The sequence below is a fragment of the Dipodomys merriami genome, unplaced genomic scaffold, assembly GCF_024711535.1.
Source record: "Dipodomys merriami isolate MVZ:Mamm:240054 unplaced genomic scaffold, mDipMer1.0.p SCAF_11, whole genome shotgun sequence".
NCBI lineage: Eukaryota > Metazoa > Chordata > Mammalia > Rodentia > Heteromyidae > Dipodomys > Dipodomys merriami.
The window spans coordinates 23,426,717-23,454,600 of NW_027202382.1; the positions used below are offsets into that span (position 1 = coordinate 23,426,717).

Here is a 27,884-nt window from a genome sequence, read left to right on the forward strand (position 1 = left end):
GGCCCGGCCGCGCCGGAGGGGAACCCGTCGCCTGGGCTGCTCGGGCCGCCGAGGTCCGGCGTCGTCATGGACTCTCCGTGGGATGAGCTGACCCTGGCCTTCTCCCACACTTCCATGTTCCCCTTTTTTGACATCGCCCACTACCTAGTGTCGGTGATGGCGCTGAGGCGTCAGCCAGGTGGGTGCGGGCGCCGCGGGCCCGTGCCTCGGGTTCCCGCCGGTCGGAGGCCGGGCAGCCGCGGCTCGCCCGAGGGCGAGTGGGGAAACGGAGGCCGGCGAGGCTGGAGGCCCTGGGGCGGGTGCGGGGCTTGGACGCTCGGTCCGGGGCAGCTGGCGCGGCGCCGGAGCCGGGACGGAAGCGCGGCCCCCGGCCCGTCCGCGCTCCGCCCGCGGTGCCCCCCCCCCCCCACGGTGTCCTCGCTCCGCGTCCGAGCTGCGGGCCCCGCGCACCTGCGCCCGCCCCCCGCGCCCGTGCACCTGCGCCCGCCCCCCGCGCCGGGCACGTCGGGCCGAGCGAGGGGGGCCCCGATGTCCCGGTCACGGGCGAGCTGTGCCATCGGGGGGCTGGGCCTAGGGCTCGGTGCCCCGTGCCCTGCAGCGCCCCTCGGTACCCCTCGGTAGGGCCGTTTGAGGCCCGGGAGCCGGAGCCGGGTCTGAGTGTTCTTGCATTTCACATTCATTTGTTGGCTTCCACGCGCTCTCCTTTCTGAGTGCCTCTGCCTTTGGTTTTGTCCGAGTCTCTCATTTGTCTCTGCGCGCGCAGGGGGATGCTGTCATTACTTTTTTTTTTTTTTTTTTACCCTGCATAAATGGAGTTACTACTGTCTTAAAGCAACATGGGTAGGCAATTGGCATAAGATATTGCCTTCTTTGATTTGAAGAGAACTACATTTTGTTACTACTTCTATCCAAAAGTTGACATTCTCTTGTATCGATTAACTCAGAGATTCCCTTAAGTATAGTCCAGGAACCTACAGAGTTCCCTGTCGCTTCCAAGTTAGTTCAGATACAGATGGTTTAGACCTGTCATTCTAGTGACTTGGGAGGCTGGGGTCAGGAGGGTCTTGGTTTGAGGCCGGCTTGGCCATATAGACTAGGTTGCTCAACCAAGAGTTATTGCATGCCTGCCATTCTAGTATGACAAAGAAACCTGACTCAAAGGAGTTCAGGTGCACCGAACAAAAAGGGAGCCCCCTATCTGAAAACAACTAGTATAAACTAAGGGCTGGAGGTGTAGCTTAGGTGGTAGAGAACTTGCCTAGCAAGTATGAAGCTTTGAGTTCAAATCCTAAATATATATGTGTGTGTGTCCATATGGATATGTATACATAGATAGGGATCCAAATGTAGATGTATCCATGGATATGTATCCAAATATATATAATATGTATTTCATAATATTCAGCTATTGCTCATCTTTTTTACTCCTACTTTCTCACAAGTGTTCAGTGAGGTTTGCCAGAGGCAACATGACTTGTGATGATGTTGGAAGGCAGTGAAGCAAATATGAGACTCCAGCAAGCTGTTTTCTCCTTGAAGTCAGGCTTTAAGGAGACTTACTACAATATATATGTGTGCCTTTTCTCACTAGATGATTTTGCTTTGAGAAACGTAGCTAGAAACGTAGCTATTTCTCATTAAGAATACATGATTTATGCTAACATTTAGTGCACTCATAATTTTGAAAATCAGTACATAAAGAACTAAAGTATTCTTATAATTTCCCATATGTTAAGTATTGATACATGTAATTCCCACAAAAGCTCTGGAGTTTCCAAAATTATTTTGTTATTTTTTTAAAGATATGATTGCATATATTATCTCACTTTTTTGTTGTTGTTGTTGTTGGCTATGGGACTTGAACTCAGGGTCTGGGTGCTATCCTTGAGCTTTTTTGCTCAAAGCTAGTGCTCTACCACTTTGAGCCACAGTTCCACTTTGGATTGATTTTCTGGTGGTGAATTAGAGGTAAGAATCTCATGGACTTTTCTGCTGGCTTTCAACCATGATCTTTAAATTTTCAGCCTCTTCAGTATCTAGGATTACAGGTATGAGCCATCAGCACCCGGCACTATTTATAATATAAAGTTCTGTGGATTTGGACAAACATAGTCATGCCACCACTATCACAAGAGAAATTTAGAACAGTTTCCTAACTCATCCCCAATACTCTTCTCCTTTGTAATCAGCTATTCTCTAACACTGGTAAGCATCTATCTAACTTTTAGAGGACTAGAAGGATCACAAGACCCCCAGATTTGAAAATTACTTGGACATTGGATATTAACAGCATTCTACATGAAATATTTTTTTCAGTATCAGTACTTGTAGAGAGGTTAAAAAATGATAGAATTCACACAAATGTACCTATTTAATTAAGCTTTCACTAGAAGTGTGGCAGCCTATATCTTATGAAAATAGTGACTATAGTTAGTCTTGCAATATCTTGTCACTTTCATCATTAGAAGACAGTTTTCACTTGCATTTGTTTTGGTTACTAATGATTTTCTTGGGTTTATTGGCAGCTTACATTTCATTCCTGTAAATTGCTTAATACCTTTTGCTCATTTTTCTATTGGACTGTAGATTGCTGATTACTTTATTACCTCTGTGTTAACCATGGAATATCAATTCTATTTGTGTATATAGGCTTTTTTCCTTCTCTTGCTGTCTTTTAACTGTTTACATTGTCTTTTAGTTCAGATTTTTTTTTTTTTTTTGGGTCGGGTCGTGGGGCCTGAACTCTGGGCCTGGGCGCTATCCCTTAGCTCTTCAGCTCAAGGCTAGCGCTCTACCACTTGAGCCACAGCGCCACTTCCGGCTTTTTTCTTTTTGCTTATGTGGTGCTGAGGAATCAAACCCAGGGCCTCATGCATGGAAGGCAAGTGCTCTACCACTGAGCCACCTTCCCAGCCCCAGAATTTTTTTTTAAAGTCATGGTTTTAAATGTACTTTATGGTGTGTGTCAGTAGTTGTGGGGCTTGAACTCAGGGCCTGGGTGCTGTCCCTGAGGTTTTTTTTTGCTCAAGGCTAGCACTCTACCACTTGAATCACAGCTCTACTCTGCCTTTATGTTGGTTATTTGGAGGTAAGAGTCTCATGGACTTTACTCCCTGAGCTGACTTTGAACCATGATTCTCAGATCCTAGTCTCTCAAATAGCTAGGACTATAGGCATGAGCCCCTGATGCCTGGTTTCAGATTTTTTTTTTTGTCGGTTGTGGGGCTTGAACTCTGGGCCTGGGCGCTGTCCCTCAGCTCTTCAGCTCAAGGCAAGCGCTCTACCACTTGAGCTACAGCACCACTTCCAGTTTTCTGGTGGTTTATTGGAGATAGGAGTCTCACAGTCTCTCCTGCCCGGGCTGGCTTTGAACTGTGATCCTCAGATCTCAGCCTCCTGAGTAGCTAGGATTACAGGCGTGAGCCACCAGCGCCTGGCTATGACTTCCTTAAGTAACATAGTTAATAAATTATAGAGCTACCACTTGATTCCAGATTTCACTAATTCCAAAGTTTTTTTAAACTAGTCTCTGTTGTTTCTCTGTAGGCTTGTTTAATGTCACTAGTTTCCCAACATTCACAATTTCTCAATAACTGCCATTTGATAGGGTTTTTCTCCCATGATTACCAAATCACAAACTAATTTCTTTTCTGTGTAGGAATCAAACCCACGAATAAAGATTGTTCTGCATCTAATTTGTGATAGAAACAGTCTGGATATACTGGATAGATGTCAGTAATGTTCAGGTTTGCAGTGTTGAATAATCAGTGTAATGACACACAGAAAAGTGTAAAAGTCATACATGAAATTTTAAAAATGGACATATCTGTGGTAAATATCCAGATAGAACATATGTCATCCCCAAATCATTCTTTATTAAATAATTTTAAAAGCCAGAATTGGTTCTATTTAATGTGTAGACAGAAAGGAATCTGAGAAGTGACAGTCCAACAATTTATTTCTCTGAGTTTAGAGAATTTTGCTTAGATATGTCTAAACCCTCCCAGTACATTCTTTTAAATAGATGTGTTCTATTCCTTAGATTGGGGTGCCATAAGTTGTTAAAAATTTTTTGTACCAATAAGAAATGAGCATGTAAATTTAAAGAAGTCAAGTGTAATCAAGTAATATAATTAACGTAGTTAAATAACCTTGATTATCTTAGAAACTCCTGGATAGCTGGTACCCAGTTTATTGATTGAGACTGGGTTTTTTTTTTTTTTTTTTTTGGGTCTGGTCGTGGGCCTGAACTCTGGGTCTGGGTCAAGTACCCTACCACTTGAGCCACACACCACTTCCAGCTTTTTCTGCTTATGTGGTGCTGAGGAATCGAACCCAGGGCCTCATGCATGCAAGGCAAACACTCTACCCACTGAGCCACCTTCCCAGCCCTGATTGAGACTGGTTTTAAGGAACCTTCCCCCTAGATTTTCCTAAGTAGCGAGGATTACAAGTGTACACCTATATACCTGACTCTTTGTCTGAATTTTTAAAATTCATGTATATTATCTGTTTTAGGATCACTTGAGTGGAGGTTGGGGAGTATTTTGTCTAGTTATTTCTCATCAATGTGTATATTTTAAGCACCACAGTACTGCTATCAAAATAGGAAGTTTAACTGTGATGCAATACTTTTATCTTGGCCGTAGGCAGTAGGTTTCATCAGTTGTCCAGTATAGTCCTTAGTAATTATTTCTTTCCTGGTCTGGGACATGCACTGCACTCAGTTGTTTCTGTAATGAGGAATTCTGACAAAAAGAACCCAGAGTTTGTTCATGTTAGCCAAGGGCTTCCCACTGAGCTACACCTCCAGCCCCCAGTTTCTACCTCTTTAATGCCATTTAATCTGGAACATTGGCCTTTTTGTTTGTTTTTTGACCTCAACATTTTAACATAGAGGCCAGTTTCTTTTTTTCCCCTAGTATAGTCTTCAATTGAATTTTTCTGCTTGGATTATTTTTGGTAGGAATACCACAGACATGATGATGTGCATCCTATCTGGAGTCACTTGATTTTGTTTACATTGATGTCTACAAGTTTCTCCACTCCAAAATTTACTACTACTTTCTGTAATAAGTAATGTGTTTGGATTGGTTTTATCGTGATTGAAATACTTAATTCACCCAGAGGTGAAATGTTTCTTTTTCTCACCTGTCATTTTGAAAGCTGAGTTTATTTCAGCCCCATATATTTTCTAAAGTATAGGATTATAAACTGTTCTTTATGAGTCATTTTGACATATTGTTTCTGTGTACTTACAGTAAGATTTGGGATGAAAGGGACAGTAAGTAGGAAGATTGTTTACAAATCATCTGTTACTAGGAAACTGGCAAGTAGAATCAGAACAGCTCATTTTCAACATACTCCAAGTCATAAAAAGTGCTTCTGGGAATGACACAGCCTGTGTGATCCCCTTCTACTCGGGAGGAAGAAATTAAGATGTGATTTGAGGCCAGTTTGGGCAAAAAGTTAGTGAGAATCCATCCCTATTAAGAAGCCAGGCTAATGGTATATGCCTGAAGTCTAGTATATGACATCCAAGGCTGACCTTGGATAAAAATCTGAGATCCTATCTGAAAAAGGACTAAAGCAAAAAAGGCTTAGGGGTATGGCACAGCAAGGGAATAGCCTAGCAAATGAGAAGCCCTGAATTCAAATCCAATACCGCCAGAAAAAAAAAAAAAGTTTCTAGTCTTGTTTTAAAGACAGGATTTTTTTTTTTAACTAATTCTGATTGGCACACTTAGAATACTAATTGGTTGCTGAAAATTATGAATTTCAATTTATTAGTCTAGTGCAGTGGGCACTTACTTGGATTTAATAAATATTCACCTATCTGAGACCTTTTGTTTGCCATTTCAGGAGCAGTAGCAGTGGCATGGAAGAATCCTGTGTCAAGTTGGTTTACTGCCATGCTCCACTGCTTTGGTGGAGGAATTTTATCCTGCATACTGCTTGCAGAACCTCCACTAAGGTTTCTTGCAAACCACACTAATGTTTTACTGGCATCTTCGATCTGGTAAGTTGCCATCATGGTGAACTGTGAGCTATTTAAAACATTGTTTTGTAAATTGTTAGTAAAATTAAATTACATTGTTTTTAATGTTTTTGAGAAGTTAATGTGTATGTAAGAAAAGAAACCAAATAGTGCCAACGGTTTTAAATGCAAAGCTTATTTGTTTGTTGCCTTTCTCCTCTTCTCCTAGAGACAGGTATTATTAACATTGTTTTACATATATTTAGTAGAAACACTTCAAACACCAAGAGGACATTAAATATTTGACCATAAACAATTTATCTTAGAACTCAAGTCATACATGAAATCAGATCATGATAAGAATCATGAAGTGACCAAGCAAGAAGTTTCAGTGACTTATTGTTTTGATTCATACAATTCTTGTCACACTCTGTTATGTTATTTAGATCCTTATTTTGAAGTGAGGAAGAAAAGTATAACTCAAATACAGATATCCTCAAGAGGATTGGTGAACTAAATTAAAAATATATAATCCAAAAAAAAGCAAAATCATTAATGCATGCAGGAAAAGAGAACAATAAAACTTAATGAAATTATTATTGCTGTTATATTTTTTTGTCTGTTGTGGGGCTTGAACTCGGGGTCTGAGCACTGTCCCTGAGCTTTTTTGCTCAAGGCTAATGTTCCAGTACTTGAGACTCAGCTTCACTTCCAGCTTTTGGGTGGTTAATTGGGGATAAGAGTCTCATGGACTTTTCCTGCTTGTGCTGGAAAAGTCCTCAAGTCTTAGTTCCTGAGTAGCTAGGATTACAGACAAGAGCTATCAATGTCTAGGTGTAACTACTTATTAAAAGAGATATTGTTAATAATAATAGCAAAGGTAAAATAATAGTGGGAACTCCTGGCAGTAGAAACAGGAGGAGTAGTTTAACACAATTGATGTCTAATATGTATTGAGTTGCTACTATATGTCAACAGATTCTTTTCTTTTTTTTTTTTTTGGGTCTGGTCATGGTGCCTGAACTCTGGGCCTGGGCACTGTCCCTCAGCTCTTCAGCTCAAGACTAGCGCTCTACCATTTGAGCCACAGCCCCACTTCTGGCTTTTTTCTTTTTGCTTACGTGCTGTTGAGGAATCGAATGCAGGGCCTCATGCATGCAAGGCAAGAGCTCTACCACTGAGCCACCTTCCCAGCCCCTGTTTCTTAGCTTTTTCACTGTACCACTTGAACCATAGCTCTACTTCTGTTTTTTTTTTTTTTGGTGATAAATTGGAGGTACAAGTCTCACAGACTTTATGCCTTGGCTAATTTTGAGCTGTAATCCTCAGATCTCAGCCTCCTGAGTAGCTAGGATTATTCCTCTATTCTAACTCTCCTTATTTCCCACATATAATATCAATCCTAAGGTTTGTGCTTAGCTTATTTTTTAGAGAAATTTCTACCATGTATGAATAAACAATAGATCTGTTTTTTTCTGTATTAAATTTAATAATTTATTCTATGGTGTTGGAGATCAAACCCAGGCACAGATTATAGCACTAAAGCTACAAGGATCAAAGTTACAGTATTTGGTCTGCTTGCACAGTAAATTGCTTTATATTCTGGAAACAGAAACATTGTCTTTGTTCTCACATGTGCTTAAATATAAAAGAATAATGCTGGCCTAAAGACATACTGTTTTCATTTTTTAAAAATTGGCATGCATTATGAAAAAATACAGCACCCATTCATTTTAAAAGCTCTGGAGAAAATAGGAATAGAAGGAACATTCCTTAAAACAATAAAAGCAATACATGACATACCAATGGCCAATATTATACTAAACAGGGAAAAACTACAACCAATTCTCCTAAAATCAGGAACAAAGCAAAGATACCCACTCTCTCCCCTCTTCTTCAGTATAGTTTTGGAATTCTTAGCCAGAGCAGTGAGGCAAGAAAAAGACATGAAAGGGATCCACATAGGGAAGGAAGAAACTAAACTATCCCTATTTGCAGATAATATGTATTATACCTTAGCGACCCCAAAAAACTCTACTCCCAAACTCCTAGAATTTATAAACCACATGGTTAAAGTAGCAGGGTATAAAATTAGCCCACAAAAATCAGTTGCCTTTCTATGCACCAGCAGTGTACAAGCAGAAAGGGATATCAAGAACAGCCCAGTTCACAATACTCTTCTCCCCTTTCCCCCCCCCCCCCCACAAATAAAATATTAGAAATCTAACCAAAGAGGTAAAGGACCTATGTAGTGAAAACTATAAAAACCTAAAGAAAGAACTCAAGGACACCAGGAAATGGAAAGACCTTCCATGTTCTAGGATAGGCAGAATCAATATTGTGAAAATGGTCATTCTGCCAAAAAATGATTTACAAATTCAATGCAATTCCCATCAAAATCCCAATGAGGTTCTTTATGGAAATAGAGAAAACAATCCAAAAATTCATATGGAACAACAAAAGAACTAGAATAGCCAAAACAATTCTAGGCAAAAGAAACAATGCAGGAGGGATCATGATAACCAGATTTCAAGCTCTCCTATAGAGCCATAATAACAGGTAGCTAGGCATTGGCACAAGAACAGACTTGAAGACCAATGGAATAGATTAGAAGATCCAGAAATAAAATCACATACCTATAGTCAGCTGATATTTGACAAAGGAGCCAAAGACATACACTGGAAGAAACATAGCCTCTTCAACTATTGGTGCTGGGAAAACTGGGTGGCCACATATAGAAAAATAAAAGTGGACCCCAGCCTATCACTATGAACTAACATCAACTCAAAATGGATTAGAGACCTTAACATCAAACTTGAATCTGAAACTACTGCAGAGCGGGCTAGGAGAGACAATGGAACTTATAGGCACAGGCAGGAACTTCCTGAAGAGTCCCAGGTTCACAACAAATTAGAGACTCGACAGATGGGACTACCTTAAAATAAAAGTTTCTGCACAGCTAAAGACATAGCTGTCAAACTAGAAAGACAACCAACCAATTGGGTAAAAATATTTACCAGCAACATCTCAGACAAAGGACTAATATCATTATATACAGGAAACTCAAGAAGCTAATCCCTCCCAAATCTAACAAACCAATCATTAAATGGGCAAGGGAACTAAAGAGAGACTTCTCAGAAGAAGAGATAAAAATGGCAAAGAGACACATGAGGAAGTGTTCATCATCCCTGGCCATAAAGGAAATGCAAATAAAAACAACTCTGAGATACCACCTTACCCCAGTCAGAATGACACATATCCTAAATTTAGCCAATGACAAATGCTAGAGGGGATGCAGAGAAAGAGGAACCCTATTACATTGCTGATGGGAATGTACACTAATACAACCACTTTGTTGAGGTTTTTTTTTTTTTTTTTTTTTTTTGCCAGTCCTAGGGCTTGAACTCAGAGCCTGGACACTGCCCTTGAGCTGCTTTTGCTCAAGGCTAGCACTCTACCATTTGAGCCACAACACTACTTCCAGCTTTTTCTGTTTATGTGGTACTGAGGAATGGAACCCAGGGCTTCATGCATGCTAGGCAAGCACTCTACCACTAAGCCACATTGCCAGCCCCTAATACAACCACTTTGGAAAGCAGTCTGGAGGCACCTCAGAAAGGTAAATATAGACCTAATCTGTGACCCAGACATACCACTCCTACGCATCTACCACAAGGACCCATGTACCTCCATGTTCATTGCTGCACTATTCACAATAGCTAAGATAGGGAAACAACGGACAAAATAATGACATTTGCAGGGAAATGGATGGAACTAGAGCAAATCATTTTGTGTGAGATAAGCCAAGATCAGAGAGAACAGCACATGGTCTCCCTGATACGTGGATGTTAAATCCAAAATGCAAGGAGATACAACAAAGTAAACAGGACTCAAGAAATAAAGGACATCTACTTAATTTGTCATATAATTTCTAAATGACTCCATGTTCTTGACCTCATAGATGGTATATATATGTACACATCTGAGGGAAGCTAGGAGGAGGGCACAGAATCAGAAAGAAATAGGGAAAAATACAGTGCGGGGGGGGGGGGCATCAGCTGCAGTGGACATTGATGAAAATGAACTAAGCAACTCCAGGGCAGCGATGGGAGGGAGGGAAGGAGAAGGAAAGAGGAACAACTAACACTAAGCAAAAAAAATGTATGCCGGGTGCCAGCGGCTCACGCCTGTAATCCTAGCTACTCAGGAGGCTGAGATCTGAATATTGTGATTCAAAACCAGTCTGTGAGACTCTCATCTCCAGTTAACCAGAAAACTGGAAGTGGTGCTGTGGTTCAAGTGGTAGAGCACGAGCCTTGAGCTGAAGATCTCAGGGACAATGCCCAGGCCCAGAGTTCAAGCCCCACAACTGACCAAAAAGAAAAAAAGAAAAAAAGAAAAAAGAAATGTACCTATGACCCAACGCAGAAGAAATAGTTGTACTGTCAAAGCTTGTAGAATTTACAAACTTTATAGACCAAGATAATGAGGATTTGCCTTATGAAGGTTAAAATGTTTGTAACTTTAAGTATCACTATCCTACAATACTGTGAGATTTGTGAAATTTCTGTAACCATTTAATCTCAATAAAAATTATTATAAAAAAGAAAAAAATTGGCATGCATTAGCTATGAAGGGTAATTTCATTGTTATATATTCGTGCATGCATCCAGTATATCTAGCCAATCTCACCTTCGTTATCCCTTCCCTTATTCCTTTACCCTTTTCCTAAAACAATTCCAAGAAGTTTCATCATTCTATTCATAATTGCCAACAATTTCAACATCCAGTCTTTTGTACCCTTGATATCACCATTCCCTTTGTCTACTTTCATTTTTAAGGTTATGATATTTAGAATACATATATAATTTTTTCTTCACTTTAATTTGATAGTTGAAAATATTTGGAATATATTTTTGTATCAGAACGTTTGTCACTTACAGATCTTCCTCCCCTCTCCCCCCCCCCTCGCCACCCCCATGTGCAGACATCTAGAGATTAGCACCATCTACTGGCAAAGAAAAATGATAACTAGGTTAGGTCCTAATAAAATTGGAAGATTGTATACTTTCGTAAGATTTTTTCTTTAGTGAAATCTATTTCTGGGGGAAATAGGTAATTTTTTTTTTAGGTATTGATTTTTATGCTCTATTATGTGTCTCTTAAATTTCCAGTATAATTTACAATATATTGGATGTATGTATAACTGAGAATGCATTTAGATGAGGAAAAACACATAGTTAGGTGTCGTTCCATCAGTACTCCCCTCCCCTGCTCCCGTTGTGGGGCTTGAACTCGGGGCCTGGGTGCTGTCTCTGAGCTCTTTTCCTCAAGGCTAGCAGGCTAGCACTACTCTCAGTTTCTTGGTGGTTAATTGGAGATAAGGGTCTCAGGCTGGTTTTGAATTATGATCCTCAGATCTCAGCCTCCTGAGTAGCTAGGATTACAGGTGTGAGCCATCAGTGCCTAGCTTGTTTGTTCGTTTTTGAGACAATCTTTCTATGTAATATAGCTCAGGCCAGCCTTGAACTCACTGTATAGTCCTGGCTGCCTTTGAATGCATGGTTCTCCTGTTCAGTCTCAGGATTTCTGGGATTATAGACTACCACACTGGGCCCATTCTGTCAATTGTTTCCAAAGCATATATATGACGTTATTAATTTGTTAGAGTAATAAGAGGAAGGACAATGATATGATATCGTTAGACAAATGTGAACTACGGATTATTATTCATGTTCTTGAAAGAAGAGTAGAATATGTAGTAGAGTGTAAACAGCTCACAGAAGATAACTTATCTCTGCTTAGTAAAAGCCCAGATGCTATTGCCATCTTTTCTAATAGTTATGGCTTTCATTCATTGGTGGCCCAGGATCTTGTTTGTGTTGTTTTACTGGATTGATTTTTTTTTTTTTTTGTCAGTCATGGGGCCTGAACTCTGGGCCTGAGCGCTGTCCCTCAGCTCTTCAGCTCAAGGTTAGCGCTCTACCATTTGAGCCACAGTGCCACTTCCAGCTTTTTCTGCTTATGCGGTGCTGAGGAATTGAACCCAGGGCCTCATGCATGCAAAGCAAGCACTCTATCACTGAGCCACCTTCCCAGCTCCTGTGTTCTGTTTTATTTGGATTGATTTTTATGTCTTTTTCCTCTTTCTATTAACCTAACACATGTGACCTAAAAGTATAAGAGAATTCTATTTCCTTGTCTCATTCCATTTCTTTTTTCATTCCTTAGTATTTTTCTTTAGCTGCTTTGTAAGCTTAAGATCTTTGATGTTATAAGCTTAAAGGTGAAATTGTTATTGTTACTACTACTACTATTATTATTATTTCATTATTATGGAACTTGAACTCACAGCCTCAAGCTCTTGCTTGGATTTTTCACTTCCACCTCTGGCTTTTTGGTAATAAATTGGAGGCAAGAATTTCACAGACTTTTAGGACCAGGCTGACTTTGAACTGTGATCCTAAAAGCACATTACAAAAGGGAGCCACCAGCACCCAGATTATAGGTAAAATTATTTTTACAGAGGTAACAACATAGTGAATACCTAATGAATAATAAGGGAGTCACTAAAGGAATTTTAAAAAGTTAATTATCATGTTTAACAGACCAGAAATGGTTGTTTAGGGAGCCATTGGTCTGATATGTCTAGTGATCATTGTAACCAGTTGTTCTTTTGCTCTGTGGCTATTTAGTACTCAAATAGGAAACGTTTTTTTCACCCCCCCCCCCACATCAGACAGGTAATATGCCTATATTGTAACAAGGTTTGAAGGAGGTACATGTCACGTAAGCATGTGAGAACCTAATCATCATACTTATGAGCTGGAAAAGGATCTAGGAATAGTTTTTAAAAATACATTTCCTTATTATATGTACCTTAGAAATATATGATTAAACAATTCTTTCTTCAGAGGAGATAGTAATTACAAATTTTAGACCATATGCCATAATGCCATATAACTGGATATATAAACATCTAAAACTGCTGTTGCAATAATCTTAAGTTTTTAACTCATGCTAAAGACAGGCTTAAGGGATGAAAATGGGGTCCATTTGTAATATTGTTTTTATTCCTTGGAGTATGTTACTTTTGAGCATTAAGTTTTGCTAAAGCAAAAACAACTCTTAAAAAAATTTTTTTTTTTGTATTGGGCCTGGGACTTGAGCTAAGGGCCTTGATGCTGGTCCTGAGCTTTTGTGCGCAAGGTTAGTGCTCTACCACTTGAGTCACAGCTCTGCTTCTGGCTTTTTGGTAATTAGTTGGAGATAAGAGTCTCATGGACTTTCTTGTACAGGCTGGCTTTGAACTGTGATCCTCTGATCTCAGCCTCCTGAGTAGCTAGGATTGATTACTGGTGTGAGCCACCAGTACCAGGCTAGATCCAATTCATCTTAATCTAATCTATATACTATGTATCCAAGTAGTTTTATTTTATTAAAATGTGTAAAGTTTATTATTTAAGTGTATTTATACTCTTTTCCTCTATCACATATCCAACTCTTTGGGAGTTCTATATTTAAAGAGAATAGTATACAGAAAGTTTCAAAGTATTATATGAAGATGAAAAATTTTATTATTATACTTTTTGTCCGTTGTGGGGCCTGAACTCTGGGCCTGGGCGCTGTCCCTCAGCTCTTCAGCTCAAGGCTAGCGCTCTACCACTTGAGCCACAGCGCCACTTCCTGCTTTTTTTTTCTGCTTATGTGGTGCTGAGGAATTGAACCCAGTGCCTCATGCATGCAAGGCAAACACTCTACCACTGAGCCACCTTCTCAGCTGAAGATGAAAAATTTTAAATCACGGTCATTTTCAAGTTTTAGCAAGGGTTTGTTTTGGTATAACAGGATTACAGTAAGCAGGAATAGAAAAGAAGAAAACATTTCCTGTACCCTGTGTGCAGGAAATGGGAATTAGAGACTCAAAACAGTAGTAACTACCTTGTAGTTAGGTCAGTCTAATGATTCCTAATCCTCATGTTTTTGAGTGGGTAAGAGGGTAAAGTCCACCCAAAACCCATGTAACTTTTATGTCTTTTGCCAGGTATGCAGTTCATTTTTTCTGTCTTATTTATGAATGCTTCCCAGACTTATCATTTCCAAGGAAAAGGCAGATGTAGATAGTCCCTCTTTAGTCTTCTTATAACTGAACATTGAAAGATGTAGGAGGTAAAGGTATGATGGGAGGGAGAGTTTATCATCTTTTTCAGTTTATTTCCTGGCCCTTTTGATATTTGTTAAAAAATATCATTTCTGGGGCTGGGAAGTTGGCTCAGTGGTAGAGCGCTTGCCTTGCATGCATGAGGCCCTGGGTTCGATTCCTCAGCACCACATAAGCAAAAAGAAAAAAGCTGGAAGTGGCGCTGTGACTCAAGTGGTAGAGTGCTAGCCTTGAGCTGAAGAGCTGAGGGACAGCGCTCAGGCCTAGAGGTCAGGCCCCACCACGGACCCCCAAAAAAACAAAAACAAAAAATATAATTTCTTAGTCTTCTTATTTATCTATCCTGCCTCATTTCATCCTGTGATGAATTCGTGCAAGGAGTATGCAAGGTTATCTTCTATAAGGAAAAAGGGAACCAAAAAGTTTGTCCCTGCCACATTTCCTTTCAAATTCTGTATCAATTGATTCTTTGACTGCTAACAAATAATTTAGAACCACTTTTCATCATGCTGCATTTTAGGGTAGAGGGTATTAAGATGAATGACTCCTGTCATTTGAGAACTATTGTAATTTATTTTGAGCATTATAGTCTTTATTTTACATTATAAAGAAAAATATATGGAGAGCTATTTTGAAGTCTGGGAACTAATTGTTTTAGTTGTATAAGAGCAGCATTAATCTGAGCTGAAATTAAATAAAACTTCCAAAATCAATGGATAGCACTTTGAGGAATAGGAAGAAATTAAGTGGAGATGAAGAAGAAAAGAAGATTTAGGCTGATCACATTGTTGTATCTTTTATTGTGTCTCAGGAGCAATATTTTGGCAAATACCTAGTTTTATATTTTTTCAGCTGTATGAAAGTATATTTTTTCTTCACATAAACCTGCTTCTTTGGCTGACTTCTGCTTTTGTATGGATTGAAGCTCGTGTCCTTCAAGGCACACAGGGAACGGTGCTAGTGCTGCAGCCCTTGCTGAATTACCAGAGGCTTTCTTTTCTTTTCTTTTTTTTTTTTTTTTTTGGTCTGGTCATGGGCCTGAACTCTGGGCCTGGGTGCTGTCCCTCAGCTCTTCAGCTCAAGGCTAGCGCTCTACCACTTGAGCCATAGTGCCACTTCGGCTTTTTTCGTTTTGCTTATGTGGTGCTGAGGAATCAAACCCAGGGCCTCAGGCATGCAAGGCAAGCACTCTATCACTGAGCCATCTTCCCAGCCCCAAGGCCTTCTTTTCTTAATTCAATGACAGTTTGTAGCTAGAGGACACCATAGCCTTGGAAATGATGAAATATTTTTTATAATATTTTTTATTATGATTAAGTGATTACATAAATTTCACAAATTTCATAGTCTTTTTTTTTTTTTTTTGCCGGTCATGGGGCCTGAACTCTGGGCCTGGGCGCTGTCCCTCAGCTCTTTGGCTCAAGGCTAGCGTTCTACCACTTTGAGCCACAGCGCCACTTCCAGCTTTTTCTGCTTATGTGGTGCTGAGGAATCAAACTGAGGGCCTCATGCGTGCAAGGCAAGCACTCTACCACTGAGCCACTTTCCCAGCCCTGATGAAATATTTTTAAGAGACATTTAGTAGATTTTGAAACAATAGCTTTCAAAATAGTATAGGTACAAATTAAGAAGTAAGTGATATTTCATATACTCATAGAATATTTAGGTGTCTCTGATCATAATATTTACAGTTTTTTTCACGTGATTTAAAAAAATCAGCATAGTTCCCAATCTGTGCTCTTCTTAACTTTACCTTCTGAGCTAATATGAGTTTATATGGATAATTCCATTTGTTAGGTATTGCTATGTTGTTAATATTTATGAGCTGGATGTTTATTTCTATTCTTCTGATTCCATTCATATATTAAAATATTAAATTTTAATTTCAGGTATATTACTTTTTTTTGCCCATGTGACCTAGTTTCCCATGGTTATTCATACCTACCTGTTCAGCTCCTGGCTACGGGAATGAAGGAAGTGACCAGAACTTGGAAAATAGTAGGTGGAGTCACACATGCTAACAGCTATTACAGAGATGGTTGGATAATCATGATAGTTATTGGATGGGCCCGAGGTAATATTAATAGCATATATTCATAAGTATTGTATTGATGTTCCATAACTACTGAATAATTATGATTATAGTGATGGAGATTGCATACTTTAATAATAGCTTTTTGGAAGGCAAAAACTATGTTGTTGGCTTTTAAAATTAATTCAAAGCTTCTCATTAGTACCTCATCAGCCATTATTTGGAGTCTGACTGTCTTTTTTATGATTGATTATATTAGGAGCCCCTGAACTTGAGGAATTTATAGTTAATTATTTTACCACAAATAAAAAGCTTTATATAAGTATATATGTGGTTTGTGTATATACAATGCATTTCTTTTTCTCTACTGTGAATTATTGGACATGGAAAAAATGGTACAACATTGTTTCATGTTCATATTCTATCAGTGACTTCTACTATTTTATGTGGGACTTGAACAGATTTCTTTAACCTCTTGCTATAGTATACTGCTCCTAAAACTGATCATATCAGGAAAGGAAGTGATCAAGTATAAGATTTTATTTTTACTATTTGGAATATACCTCTAGTGATATCTCTGACTAAAGATCTAATTTTGACCTTAATTATAGTTTTTTTTTCTTTTTTTGTTGTTTAAAAAAAAGGTAGTCTTCCAATGGGTGAAAGAGAATTTCAGTTGTCTCAGTGCTATAAGTATATAAAGCACCTTTTCTTCCTCCAAGGATTCTATTTTGGGAATTCTCTTAGATTTTAAGTCAGATGGTACAATGATAGCTTCCCCCAAATATTTTCTTAAGAAGACTGGCTAAATATTCTTGTTTCATCTTCTTATTTTTAGGTGCAGGTGGTGCCATTATCACAAACTTGGAGCAATTGTTGAAAGGAGATTGGAAGCCAGAAGGTGATGAGTGGCTAAAAATGTCATAGTAAGTTGGCATATGTTATCTTTATCTGGATTTTTATCCTTAAATTTTACTTATTTGTTTTTTCTTTGCTTTTTTTGGGGCGGGGGAGAGGGAGGGGTGCCATCCTGGAGCTTGAACTCGGGCTTAGCCCACTGACATGCAGCTTTTTTTGCTCAAGGTTACCACTCTGTCTGTTGAGCCACAGCTCCACTTACAGAAGCACCTATGTCCTGGTATATTCTCTGTTTTCTCATAAATAGAATGTTGGCGAATGAATATTAATGGTGTTGGCCAGGTTTTCATAAGGCAATGAGAAAAGTGATCATGGAAACTAGAGGAAAAAGAATACTTGTTATAAAGTAGCATTAACTAATGTAATTTTTCTCTATGGTTTATGGAAAGCATAACTTGTAAACAGTTAATTTGGGTATTTTGCTAATGAGATTTTTTTTTTAGGTCCGGTCGTGGGGCTTGAACTCTGGGCCTGGGCGCTGTCCCTCAGTTCTTCAGCTCAAGGCTAGTGCTCTACCACTTGAGCCACAGCGCCACTTCCGGCTTTTTTCTTTTTGCTTATGTGGTGCTGGGGAATCGAACCCAGGGCCTCCTTCATGAATGCAAAGCAAGTGCTCTACACTGAGCCAGCTTCCCAGCCTCCCTCCCCCCCATGTTTTTCTTGATGCTTATAGTAAAGTGCTTGAGAAGAGTGCTTAATTAAAGGAGTAACTGCTAAAAAGAAAAAGAAAAAAAGAAGGGGCTGGGAAGGTGGCTCAGTGGTAGAGCGCTTGCCTCATATGCATGAGGCCCTGGGTTTGATTCCTCAGCACCACATAAGCAGAAAAAGCCAGAAGTGGTGCTATGGCTCAAGTGGTGGAGCACTAGCCTTGAGCTGAAGATCTCAGAGACAGAGTTCAGGCCCACGACTGACCAAAAAAAAAGAAGAAAAAGAAAAAGAAAGAAAGAAAACTACACTTGGTTGATTTGGGATAGTTTCAGATTATTCAAATTATAAAAGATATAATTAGATTTATTCTTAGGAAAGTTTGTTCTGGAGAGAAGTGAAGGTTATATGTACAACCTTGTGCTACTGTTGAAGAGATTAGGTATGTGATTCATAGTCCATTCAACTAACATTGCAGAAGCCAGGAATAGAGATGAGTATTCAAGAAAGATCTGTGGAGGATTTTCTTGTCTAATGGCGTAGATCCCAAGATACCCAGAAGAGTTTGGAAATGGTAAATCAGCAGAAGTACTGCCAGCTTGGACTGAAAGGACAAGATAAAATGAAAGATGACAGACTGCCCAAATTCTGTGTATAAGAAACAGGATGATAAAACTGCTCAGTTGAAAATGTGTGCTGCCTTTGAAGGAAAGGAATAATGACTTCATGGTGGGAACTGTGGGTCAAAGACCTGAAAGCTTGGTTTACAGCTTGAGTCAGAGGTGCCAAGGCTGAGCCTCCAGTATGGAGATAAGCCTGGTAGACATGAGATGGAGTCTCAAGCCATGGAGTATTGGAACTTGCTCAGATGAATTTCAGAATGGCTTGAAACCAATGGTGTCTTTCCTCCTTGTTTTCCCTTTTGGAGTTGAATATCTATAATGTATCCAATGCTTGTTCTGTCATTGTATTTTGGGAGTAACTTATTTTCTATTTCACAGGAAACTAAAAAGTATTAGATTTTCTAATGCTATTTGATCTTCCTTAACAATCTCACACTTTATAATTTAAAATTTCTTTGTGTTGGGTGTTGGTGGCTCATGGTTGTAATCCTAGCTACTCAGGAGGCTGAAATCTAAGGATCACAGTTCAGAGCCAGCCTGGGCAGGAAAGTCTGTGAGACTCTTATCTCCAATAAACTTCCGAAAAGTCAGAAGTGGAGCTGTGGGTCAAATAGTAGAGCACTAACTTGAGGGAAAAAAAAAAAAAGCTCAGGGCCAGCTCAGGCCCTGAGTTGAGTTGAAGCTGCAGTACCAACACATACACACATTTTTTTTTTTGTAAATACCATCTGTTCTCCAATGCACTGCCTCAATTTATTATCTATGCATTTTTTCTTCCTCAGATGCAATATTTATTTATTCATTTTTATTTTACTTTATTTTATTTTATCTTTGACAGGAATGAGGTTTGAAATCACTCTGCCAACCCCTTTTTGCATTGGTTATTTTCAAGAAAGGGTCTTGTTTTATGCTCAAGCTGACCGGGACTGTGAACCTTCTATTTGTGATTGATTTCCCTGTGTGTCTGGGATGGCAAGCATGCACGACTGCACCTAGCCATTATACTTCCCATGTAGCTTGAGAAGGTAGATGTACAGTAACCATTGGTCAAAATAGAATCTCACAAACTTTTATTTGCCTTGACTGACCTCAAACTGCAGTTTCCCAAACTTTGCCTCCCAAGTAGCTAGGATTATTGCCTTGAGCCACTGCCTGGATGATTCAGTGTTCCAGTCTTTTTTTTTTTTCTCTGCCAGTATGGGGCTTGAATTCAGGGCATGGGCTGTTAAAGCTAGTGCTCTACCACATTAGCCACAGCTCCACTTCTGGCTTTTGGCTTCTTGTCCTTTTTTAAATGAAAGTATTATATGGTCAAATATGCTTCAGAAGTATTACAGTATGAAAACATGGCTTGTCATTCATGGTGCATATGAATTTGTAAAATTTCTAAAATTTCACACTTTGTGTTTGGATAACTTGACATTTCCAAACTTACAAGTATATTTATAAAGCTTGTTTTTGTGTTACTATACTCATAGCTTACTATTGTTTTATAAAGCACTCTTTGAAAAAGATACAAATAGATAATTTTTAAATCTTATGTTTGAAAAAGCAAAGGAAGCCGGGTACCTGTGGCTCATTCCTGTAATCCTAGCTACTCAGGAGGCTGAGACCTGAGGCTTGAGGTTGAAAGCCAGCCTGGGCAGAAAAGTACGTGAGATTCTTATCTCCAGTTAATCACTAGAAAACCAGAAGTGGTACTGTGGCTTAAGTGGTAGAGTGCCTGCCTTGAGCTGAAGAGCACAGGGACAGGGCCTGGTTCCAGAGTTCAAGCTCCATGATCCACAAAAAAAAAAACAACCCCCCCACCCACAAAAAACACACCAAAAAAAAAAAAAAAAAAAGGAAAATTTGAACCTCATGTACTGAGCAAATACCAGGTCTAGCAAACAGTGCTATTCCTAGATTATTTGGCTTAAAAACAGCAACAAAAAACTATAAGAAATAATACAATATAAAAACAAATTAATGTTTTATAGACTCTGGGAAAAAGAATTTTCAGCAAAATACAAAAATTTAAAGCATTTCTTTGTTTAATTTTATAATTCTTTACTGTGGAATAGCTCAGGATGTCAGTTCTAAGTAACAGAATTGATAACTGTGTGAGGAAATGTAATTTGGATTATAAAATTCTTGCTTTAATAACATTCCTTAAACAGTGATTTATATTTTGTATTTGCCAGATCATTTTTATTACTTACTGACTTGAAATGTGTTTTGTTTCAGCCCATCCAAGGTAACCCTGCTGGGGTCAGTTATGTTCACATTCCAGCACACCAAGCATCTGGCAGTATCAAAGCATAATCTTATGTTCTTTTATACCATCTTTCTTGTGACCACCAAGGTAAGAGTTTAAAGGGGCTATAGATGAGTATTACAAATTCTGTACCACCTTTTCTCTTTGGTAGAATCCTACATATTGATCAAGCACTAAGTATATTAGTTGTTTTATTATAATTAAAATGAAAAGATACAGCTTGTTTGGTGATTTGGCTACTTGCGGGTAGCTGGAGATAGTGTACAGAATCCAGAAAATACTGGAGATAGCCATGGTTGATTAGAGTCTGTCTTATTTGTAAAATGAGTTTCTTGCGGCTCATGTTTTCTGAGTTTCTATAAGCTCTAAAATTTCAGGAAATTTCAGTCTTTTCTATTATTATTACCTACCTGGAAGTTTTAGTCTAGCTTGTTTTTGTATGTGTGTGTATGTTTTTAATTTTAGTCAAGTTTTATTATATACTAAAACATGTATAGTTCAGAATTCTACAATGTACACATTTTGCATATAAACATAGGGATATGTTATAATCTTAAATAGTTTTTTTTTTTTTTCCTGATGATGGCTGGCTTGTTTGTTTGTAGTACTGAATTCAGGGCCTGGGCACTGCCCCTGAGCGTTTTTGCTCTATTTTTTTCCCTCAAGGCTAGTACTCTACCACTTGAGCCACAGCTTCACTTTGGGCTTTTTTTTTTGTTGTTGTTGGATGGTTAGTTAATTGGAGATAAGAGTCTCATGGACTTTCCTGGCTGGACTGGCTTTTCACCTTGATCCTCAGATCTCAGCTTCCTGAGTGGCTAGGATTACAGGTGTGAGCCACCCTCATCCAACTCAAGGTTTTGTTTTATTGCACTCTAAAAGTCAGACATCATAGAGGATATAAAAGTACATATGTGTTGCTGTTTATGCTCTTAAAGAAGATATATTTTGTGTCAGGTATTTTTTCCTGGACATTTTATAATGATATAGTTTGAAATATAAAAAGAATATAATAGAGCTTTAAACAATTTCTTTGTCTGACTTTATTTATATTTTAGAATATATTGAGAAACCAAATGATTGTTAGAGCTTTCTACTTTCTTTTTTTCTTTTTTAATGCAAGTCTTTGACTGATACTATTTAATTTAGGTAAAATGCCTTTAAATAGTGTACCATGTAAGGAGACAGTATTATAATTTATTTGTAAAAGAGTAAGGCTTCATTGTATTTGTAAAAATTATGTTTGTCACCTTGATAAATCAAGAGTTGGTAAGAGGCTGAATTCACAGCAGTCTGTCCTTGAACCATCTCAGCAGTAATTTCGAATGCTAGTGATACTTCTCAGTAGAGCAATGAGTCTGTAGGGAGGGGAGATTCTATTAAAACACTTGACTTTGAAAAATATTATTAGTTCTTGTTCTTAAAAAATGCTTTAAGTTGTGACATAATTCTCTTTTGGATTTTGTAAAAAGATATTTCTATTTTCCTAACTGTAGACCATTGCTTTTTATCTGAGTTCTTGTACCTTTTATTAGCTGGCCATTAAGCAAAGCTATGGCCAAGATAATTATGGTAGTATATCTCATACTAACTAGTCTAAAGAACACTGTTATATAAGAAAATTTATAAATCTAGCTCACTATTGGAATAAACTTGGATGAAGATATTCTATTTAAACTCCTCTATAATTTTATTCCAAGTAACTACATTCAAAGACATGACAACCTTTTGCTTGTGTGATAGTGGCTAGACCTTTATTAATGCTAGTATTTGTTACTGTTTTCTAATTACCAATTTACTTGCTTGTTACTGCCTAACCTGTAAAGTCCTTGCTGGCAAGGATAGCATTTAGCATTCTGACAGGTGGGTGTAATGCATAGTTTATTTTAATCCCATCGGTGCTTGATTTCAGACATTAATTCTCTTTCAGGTTTATCTTTCCAGAATGTAACCCTTTTAGAGTACCTATTTAAGTCTGAGGTGTGTATCTCAAGTCACCTCAGCCCCCAACCTATCTTCTAGCACCAAGCACCCCTGAAATGTCTGCTCAGTTGTTGGCCTCTCGTCTGTGTCTCTCTGCAAGCTTTTGAATTCTCTTTCTTTTTATGTGCGTTCAGTTTAGGAATTAATACATCTTAGAACAGAGTGGTTTCACTGCCACAAGGTTCTTTTGGTCTGACTTGCCCTCAGGTTCTAGATGGGTTGGCTTTCTTAGGCTCTGGCTTGTCTCCTTTTCCTCTTGAGACTGCAAAGTGCCACATATCCTTGAAAAGCCAGCCATGGTGAATGTGAAGCTCCATGTATTCAACTTCCTTTCTCTTAGGGACATAGCACCATCAGGTTCTGCCTGTACTATTGCTCTCCAGGGATTTTTAGTATTTTTGAAATACATTTCTAATTTTGTTGAGATACAAGCTGTATAATCATAGCTGACTTGAAGGTTCTGTGTACGTATTTTTTTAAGTGTTTTTGTTTATTTAGCAATAATGAGGTTTGAATTCAGGTCTGTGTTTATTAGGCAAGCTGCCTACCACTTAGGTCACATCCCTGTCCCTTTTTACTTTAGTTTATCATTCAGATAGGCTCTTGTAGTTTCTGCTCAGTTATCCTCAGACCATTATCCTCCTACCTCTAATTCCTGCATAGTTGGGATTATAAATATGTATTACTGTACCTGGCTTGTTTTTTGAGATGAGAATCTTACCTAACATTTTACCCTGGCTGGCCTCAAACTATGATCCTCCGATCTCTGCCTTTCATGTGCTGAGATTACAGATTGTGTCACTATCATCAACCTAGATTTTTTATTTTTATTGGTGTCAAATTCTCATAACAAGATTAGCTATTTCAAAATTTACATTTCAGTGGCATTTGGCCTACAATGGTGTTTGGATTTACATAAGTGAAAATGAAACAGATCGTGTTCTGATGTTTTGTAAGATTTTTAACTTGAATAATATGCATTTCCCTTATCTATTCCTCTTGTGATGGACATCTATTATTGTTAAACTTTTCAATCCCTGTGTGTTGTATTTAATAAGAATTTTTTCTTGATTACATTTTTATCCAAGCAACTGGATTGTATAGGTGTCTTTTCTGGAAATGGATTAAATTTTTTTCCCATGTGATTAGTTTCTGTGCTGCAGAGAAATTGATTCTTAGAAATTCCTGGACTTTTTGAGAACTACTCTAGAACTTGAAATTCTCCTCAAGGTCCATTTTGACACCAGTCTATTTCATGAGCAAGTCTAAACATTTCTGCACACCAAGCTTTGCCAGATAAAGAACTGGAAACCCTCTCTACTCTTTCTTATGATTCCATATCTATCAAATCTCTATTTATCTCTGTCTCTGTCTTTATAACTCTATTATATCTATCTCTATTTCTCTATCTCTATCATATACACATACATAATTGGGTGGTTGAAGCTTTCTAGGTCATGCTTAGGAGCAATATTCTTTAATTCATTATAAGTCTCTGACTTTTGGTATGGATAGTGTACTTAGTAAATAACCGCAAAATCTGAGTATTGTATATTGCTTTACTCCTTGGGGAAAGTGAGGTAACTTCCAGAGCTTTGGTTCTAAATCCATATGATGAGGATAATAACATAGTAGTAACTGTATAGTATAAAGTACTATATAGTATAAAGTACTTACCACAGTTTTGGTATTTGTTAGGATTGTAGTAATTATAGCTCTATTGGTTATTGGTATGGACTGTAGATGATATTCTATCTTATTTCCTTTGAGTGTTACTTGTGTGGAAGTGGTTTTGCTGCTTCATACTCCTAAAATGTGGTGTCTTGTATAATTTTCCTGGTTATGTTGTTTTTTATGGAAAAATTTTCTAGAATCTGGCATTGTTTGCTTGTGCATATTAAATTCAGAATACATTTTTAATCCTTTCTTTTTCTTTCTGTCTTGAGAAACAGCACTTATACTTTTAAATTTAAAAGTGATTTCTTTTTCTAGATAACCATGATGGTTACAGAGACTTCTACCATGACACTTGCTCCTTTAGAAGATATATTGAGTCGGATGCTGTTTGGCTGGCAGCAGCAGTTTTCATTGTGTAGAAAGAAAAGTGAAACAAAAGCATCTTTCAATGGCACTGGGTCATCTACCTCAAAGCCTATACCAGAGGATGTGGTGGAAAATATTAAAAAGAAAAACACTAAGAAGACTGAATAAATTTACCTGATGAGCTGCTCTAAAAGGCAAAAAAAAAATCTCATCTACCTATCAGATTTTGATATTCTATGTAAATGATGTGAAATAAAGATTTTACAAGGTGTGGAGGTGACAAAAGGAAGGAATTCTTTGTTTCAGGGAGACTACCACTTTCACGATTGTAACTCCTGAGTGTTAGAATGAGTGTATCATGTAAATTTATTTTTTTTGATATAAAAGATATTCTCTTGTTTCTTTGAATAGTTTTATATTTATAAAAGAAAGGTAACTTTTTAAATGTTAGAAAAAAAATAAACCTATTGTAAAAATTACAGACTTTTCAATCTTTTCAAAACTTAGATATTTTTACATTTTTAAAATTTGATTTGAATTGAGCTTTAGTTCATCAGAATTAAACACTTCACGTCACCATTATGGTTCCTTGTAATTAGAATAAATTCCTATCTAGTTTTGAACATTAAAAACAGCCAACTGTCCCTACAGTGCTTTATAATATAAATGAAAATAATTTTCAATCTTATATTTGATAAGTATTATAATGTTGCCCAGAGTAAATGGAAATATACTTGAAATTTAATTTTATATCTCTAATGTTTTTAGGTGAGATCACAATATTAGTACAAGTCCCAATCTATAGTCTATTTCATGCCCTTGTTTAAAAACATTTTTTTCTGAAAAGAAAATCCAGGGTGCAGTGTGTGTGTGTGTGTGTGTGTGTGTGTGTGTGTGTGTGTGTGTGTGTGTGTGTGTGTGTGTGTGTGTGTGTGTGTGTGTGTGTGTGTGTGTGTGTGTGTGTGTGTGTGTGTGTGTGTGTGTGTGTGTGTGTGTGTGTGTGTGTGTGTGTGGCCCAGGGACCTCAAACTTGCCATCTTCTCACTCCAGCCTCCTGAGTGCTAGAATGACAGGTGTGGGCACCGCACCAGGTTACAAGTGTAATTTTTAAAAAATATGAATCCTATATTTAAAACTTTCATTTTGAGCTTAGTTTTATTATTTTTTCTAAAACACATTTGTTTCAGCTGTAGGAAACATTCTTCTCTGCATTGCACATGCTCTTTCCAGCTTCAGTTGGTGGCAGCTAGCTTAATGATTGAACAAAAATTATTATATCCACTAGAATTTTTTCTTTTTATGTCTCCTTTCTAGTGGCTGCCTTTTCAATTTTTTTTTTCTTTTTCTTTTTTTGTTTTTTGTTTTTTTTGTCGGTCGTGGGGCTTGAACTCTGGGCCTGGGCACTGTCCTTCAGCTCTTCAGCTCAAGGCGAGCGCTCTACCACTTGAGCTACAGCGCCACTTCCTGCCTTTTCAATTTTAATGTCTCTTGGTAGTTTGTATATGGTTATGTTTTATCTTAATCTACATATACAGTATGAATTTTATTTTAAATGAAAACTAATTATTTCATATGTAAATGCTCAGCTCTAATGAGAATTGTTCTTGTGCATTTGTTGGTACCAGCTAACAGAAACAGAAACAGAACCTTATATAGTCGTCTATTTGAATGAAGACATTATATCTGATCTCTTATTGCCAAACTAACAATAAAACAAGAAAAGATACTAAATGCTGGCAGGCTTTCTTGTTTTATTGTATGGGGTTTAGAAGTCTAATTAAAACTCTGTGATATGATTTCTTACACCAAGACCATGAACTTTCTACCTGTATCAGGTATTGTAGGGTGGCTTAGAAGTACTCAAATTGCATTCATATCAAGAGTTGTTGGCTTTTTTATTTCAAACACATAAACACCAGCAGATACTATCATTTTTGGGGGGAGCACTTTTGATAACTTGGAATAAAATATTGTGACAAAGCATTGTTTAATTCTGTATTATATTTGATATTCTAGTTAAAATCTATTTAAAACTTACATGTTATTGTCTGTTTTGGAATTTGAATTTATTGTTGGAATGGTAGAAATCTTGTTTTATTGTGTTAATGGAAAATTCATTAAAATAAGTTATGTATCACCAATCGAGTATTATATATTTTTTTCTTTTGTGTTTTTATTGAGGGTAGGAGTTAAGAATCCTTCTGTTGATTTGACTGGCATAGAATCTACCCAATGATTACTGTCTAAATGGGACACTGGTTCAAACTTTATTAATTTTTGCAAATATCCTATAACCCTCACTTCAAGTTTCTTGGGGGTAAAAATTATACTAGGGAAATAAGGGTTTGGCCTGAAATTTCCATCCTGAATCTCCTTAGGCTGTCAGCAGAGACTTGGCTTGGATTTGTCGCCCAGGTTATTTGACTCCTTACTCAATATGAAGCAAGAATAAGGCCTGTAGAGGTGAATCACACAGCTCAGCCAATCAGAGGTGGCACTGAGGAAGTCAAGACCTGGTAGGTCTCAAACAACAACAACAAAAGAAAGAAAAGAAAATGCTATAGATAGATGAAGAAAGAGAAAAAAGTTGGCAGGAAGGAGTTCCTTAGAAAAATGCGCCCAAATGAAGATCCCATTCTGATTTATCAGATGAGTCACTGTCCTGCTAAGGGAGTCCAGTAAAGGCAGAGAATTCAGATATGTGGCTTGGATGGATTTTAGTGGAAATTGTAGCCTTTCAGGGATAAGACCAAATAGTGGAAGATGATAGGAGAGAGAAAACCCTCATTAGATACTCATCTGTGCATTTTAGTTCAGACACCTTTCCATTAAAATAAAAAGGAGTGAGAGGAGAGAAAGAAAAAGATGGTGGGGAGAGAAATCTATTTCAAACGGCTAGTTCTTTGAGAGGAATGTTAGAAGTGGAATTGAGAGGAATGTTAGCAACGTGTTCAACAATGCTGCTTTGTAGTATGTACCCACTGTAAGTCTCACTTTTGGAGATCATTCATCTGCCTGTTGAACAGATAACGGAGTGCCAGTATGAGTCAGGCATTGTGTTAGGTCCTGAAGATACAGAACCCAAGAAGTAGGCCTGCTACCTTGGAGCTTCTACTGGTAAAGAGATAAGAAATAAATGTGTCCTTATGGTTAGAAATAAAGGTTAAGAATGAACATGAAGCATGATGTCAGGGTAGAAAGTGAGAAAGGAGAGAGGTTTGGGTAAAGTAAGGTTGTTAGGCCTT

The 27,884-nt window shown here is 38.0% G+C and overlaps 1 protein-coding gene and 1 non-coding gene across 2 annotated transcripts; one reads left to right on the plus strand and one right to left on the minus strand.

Moving 5' to 3' along the window:
- Tmem38b (transmembrane protein 38B) lies at positions 1-26,756 on the plus strand. The gene is made up of 6 exons (XM_070011140.1): positions 1-178; positions 5,863-6,019; positions 16,028-16,212; positions 17,009-17,096; positions 20,583-20,700; positions 24,589-26,756. Exons 1-6 carry the CDS (start codon positions 67-69, stop codon positions 24,805-24,807), a joined length of 879 nt encoding a protein of 292 aa, XP_069867241.1. The 5' UTR covers positions 1-66; the 3' UTR covers positions 24,808-26,756.
- LOC138822383 (small nucleolar RNA U13) lies at positions 12,711-12,814 on the minus strand. Its single transcript, XR_011370419.1, has one exon. It is a non-coding gene; the product is annotated as a small nucleolar RNA U13 (small nucleolar RNA).
- Positions 26,757-27,884: the final 1,128 nt, after the last annotated feature.

What these genes read in the sequence shown, in the direction of transcription:
- Tmem38b (XM_070011140.1), top strand. Translation starts at nt 67, where the DNA reads ATGGACTCTCCGTGGGATGAGCTGACCCTGGCCTTCTCCCACACTTCC. An exon ending in GAGTGGCTAAAAATGTCATA is followed by an intron (nt 17,097 to 20,582) that starts GTAAGTTGGCAT and finishes GTTTTGTTTCAG; the next exon opens with CCCATCCAAGGTAACCCTGC. An exon ending in TCTTTCTTGTGACCACCAAG is followed by an intron (nt 20,701 to 24,588) that starts GTAAGAGTTTAA and finishes TTCTTTTTCTAG; the next exon opens with ATAACCATGATGGTTACAGA.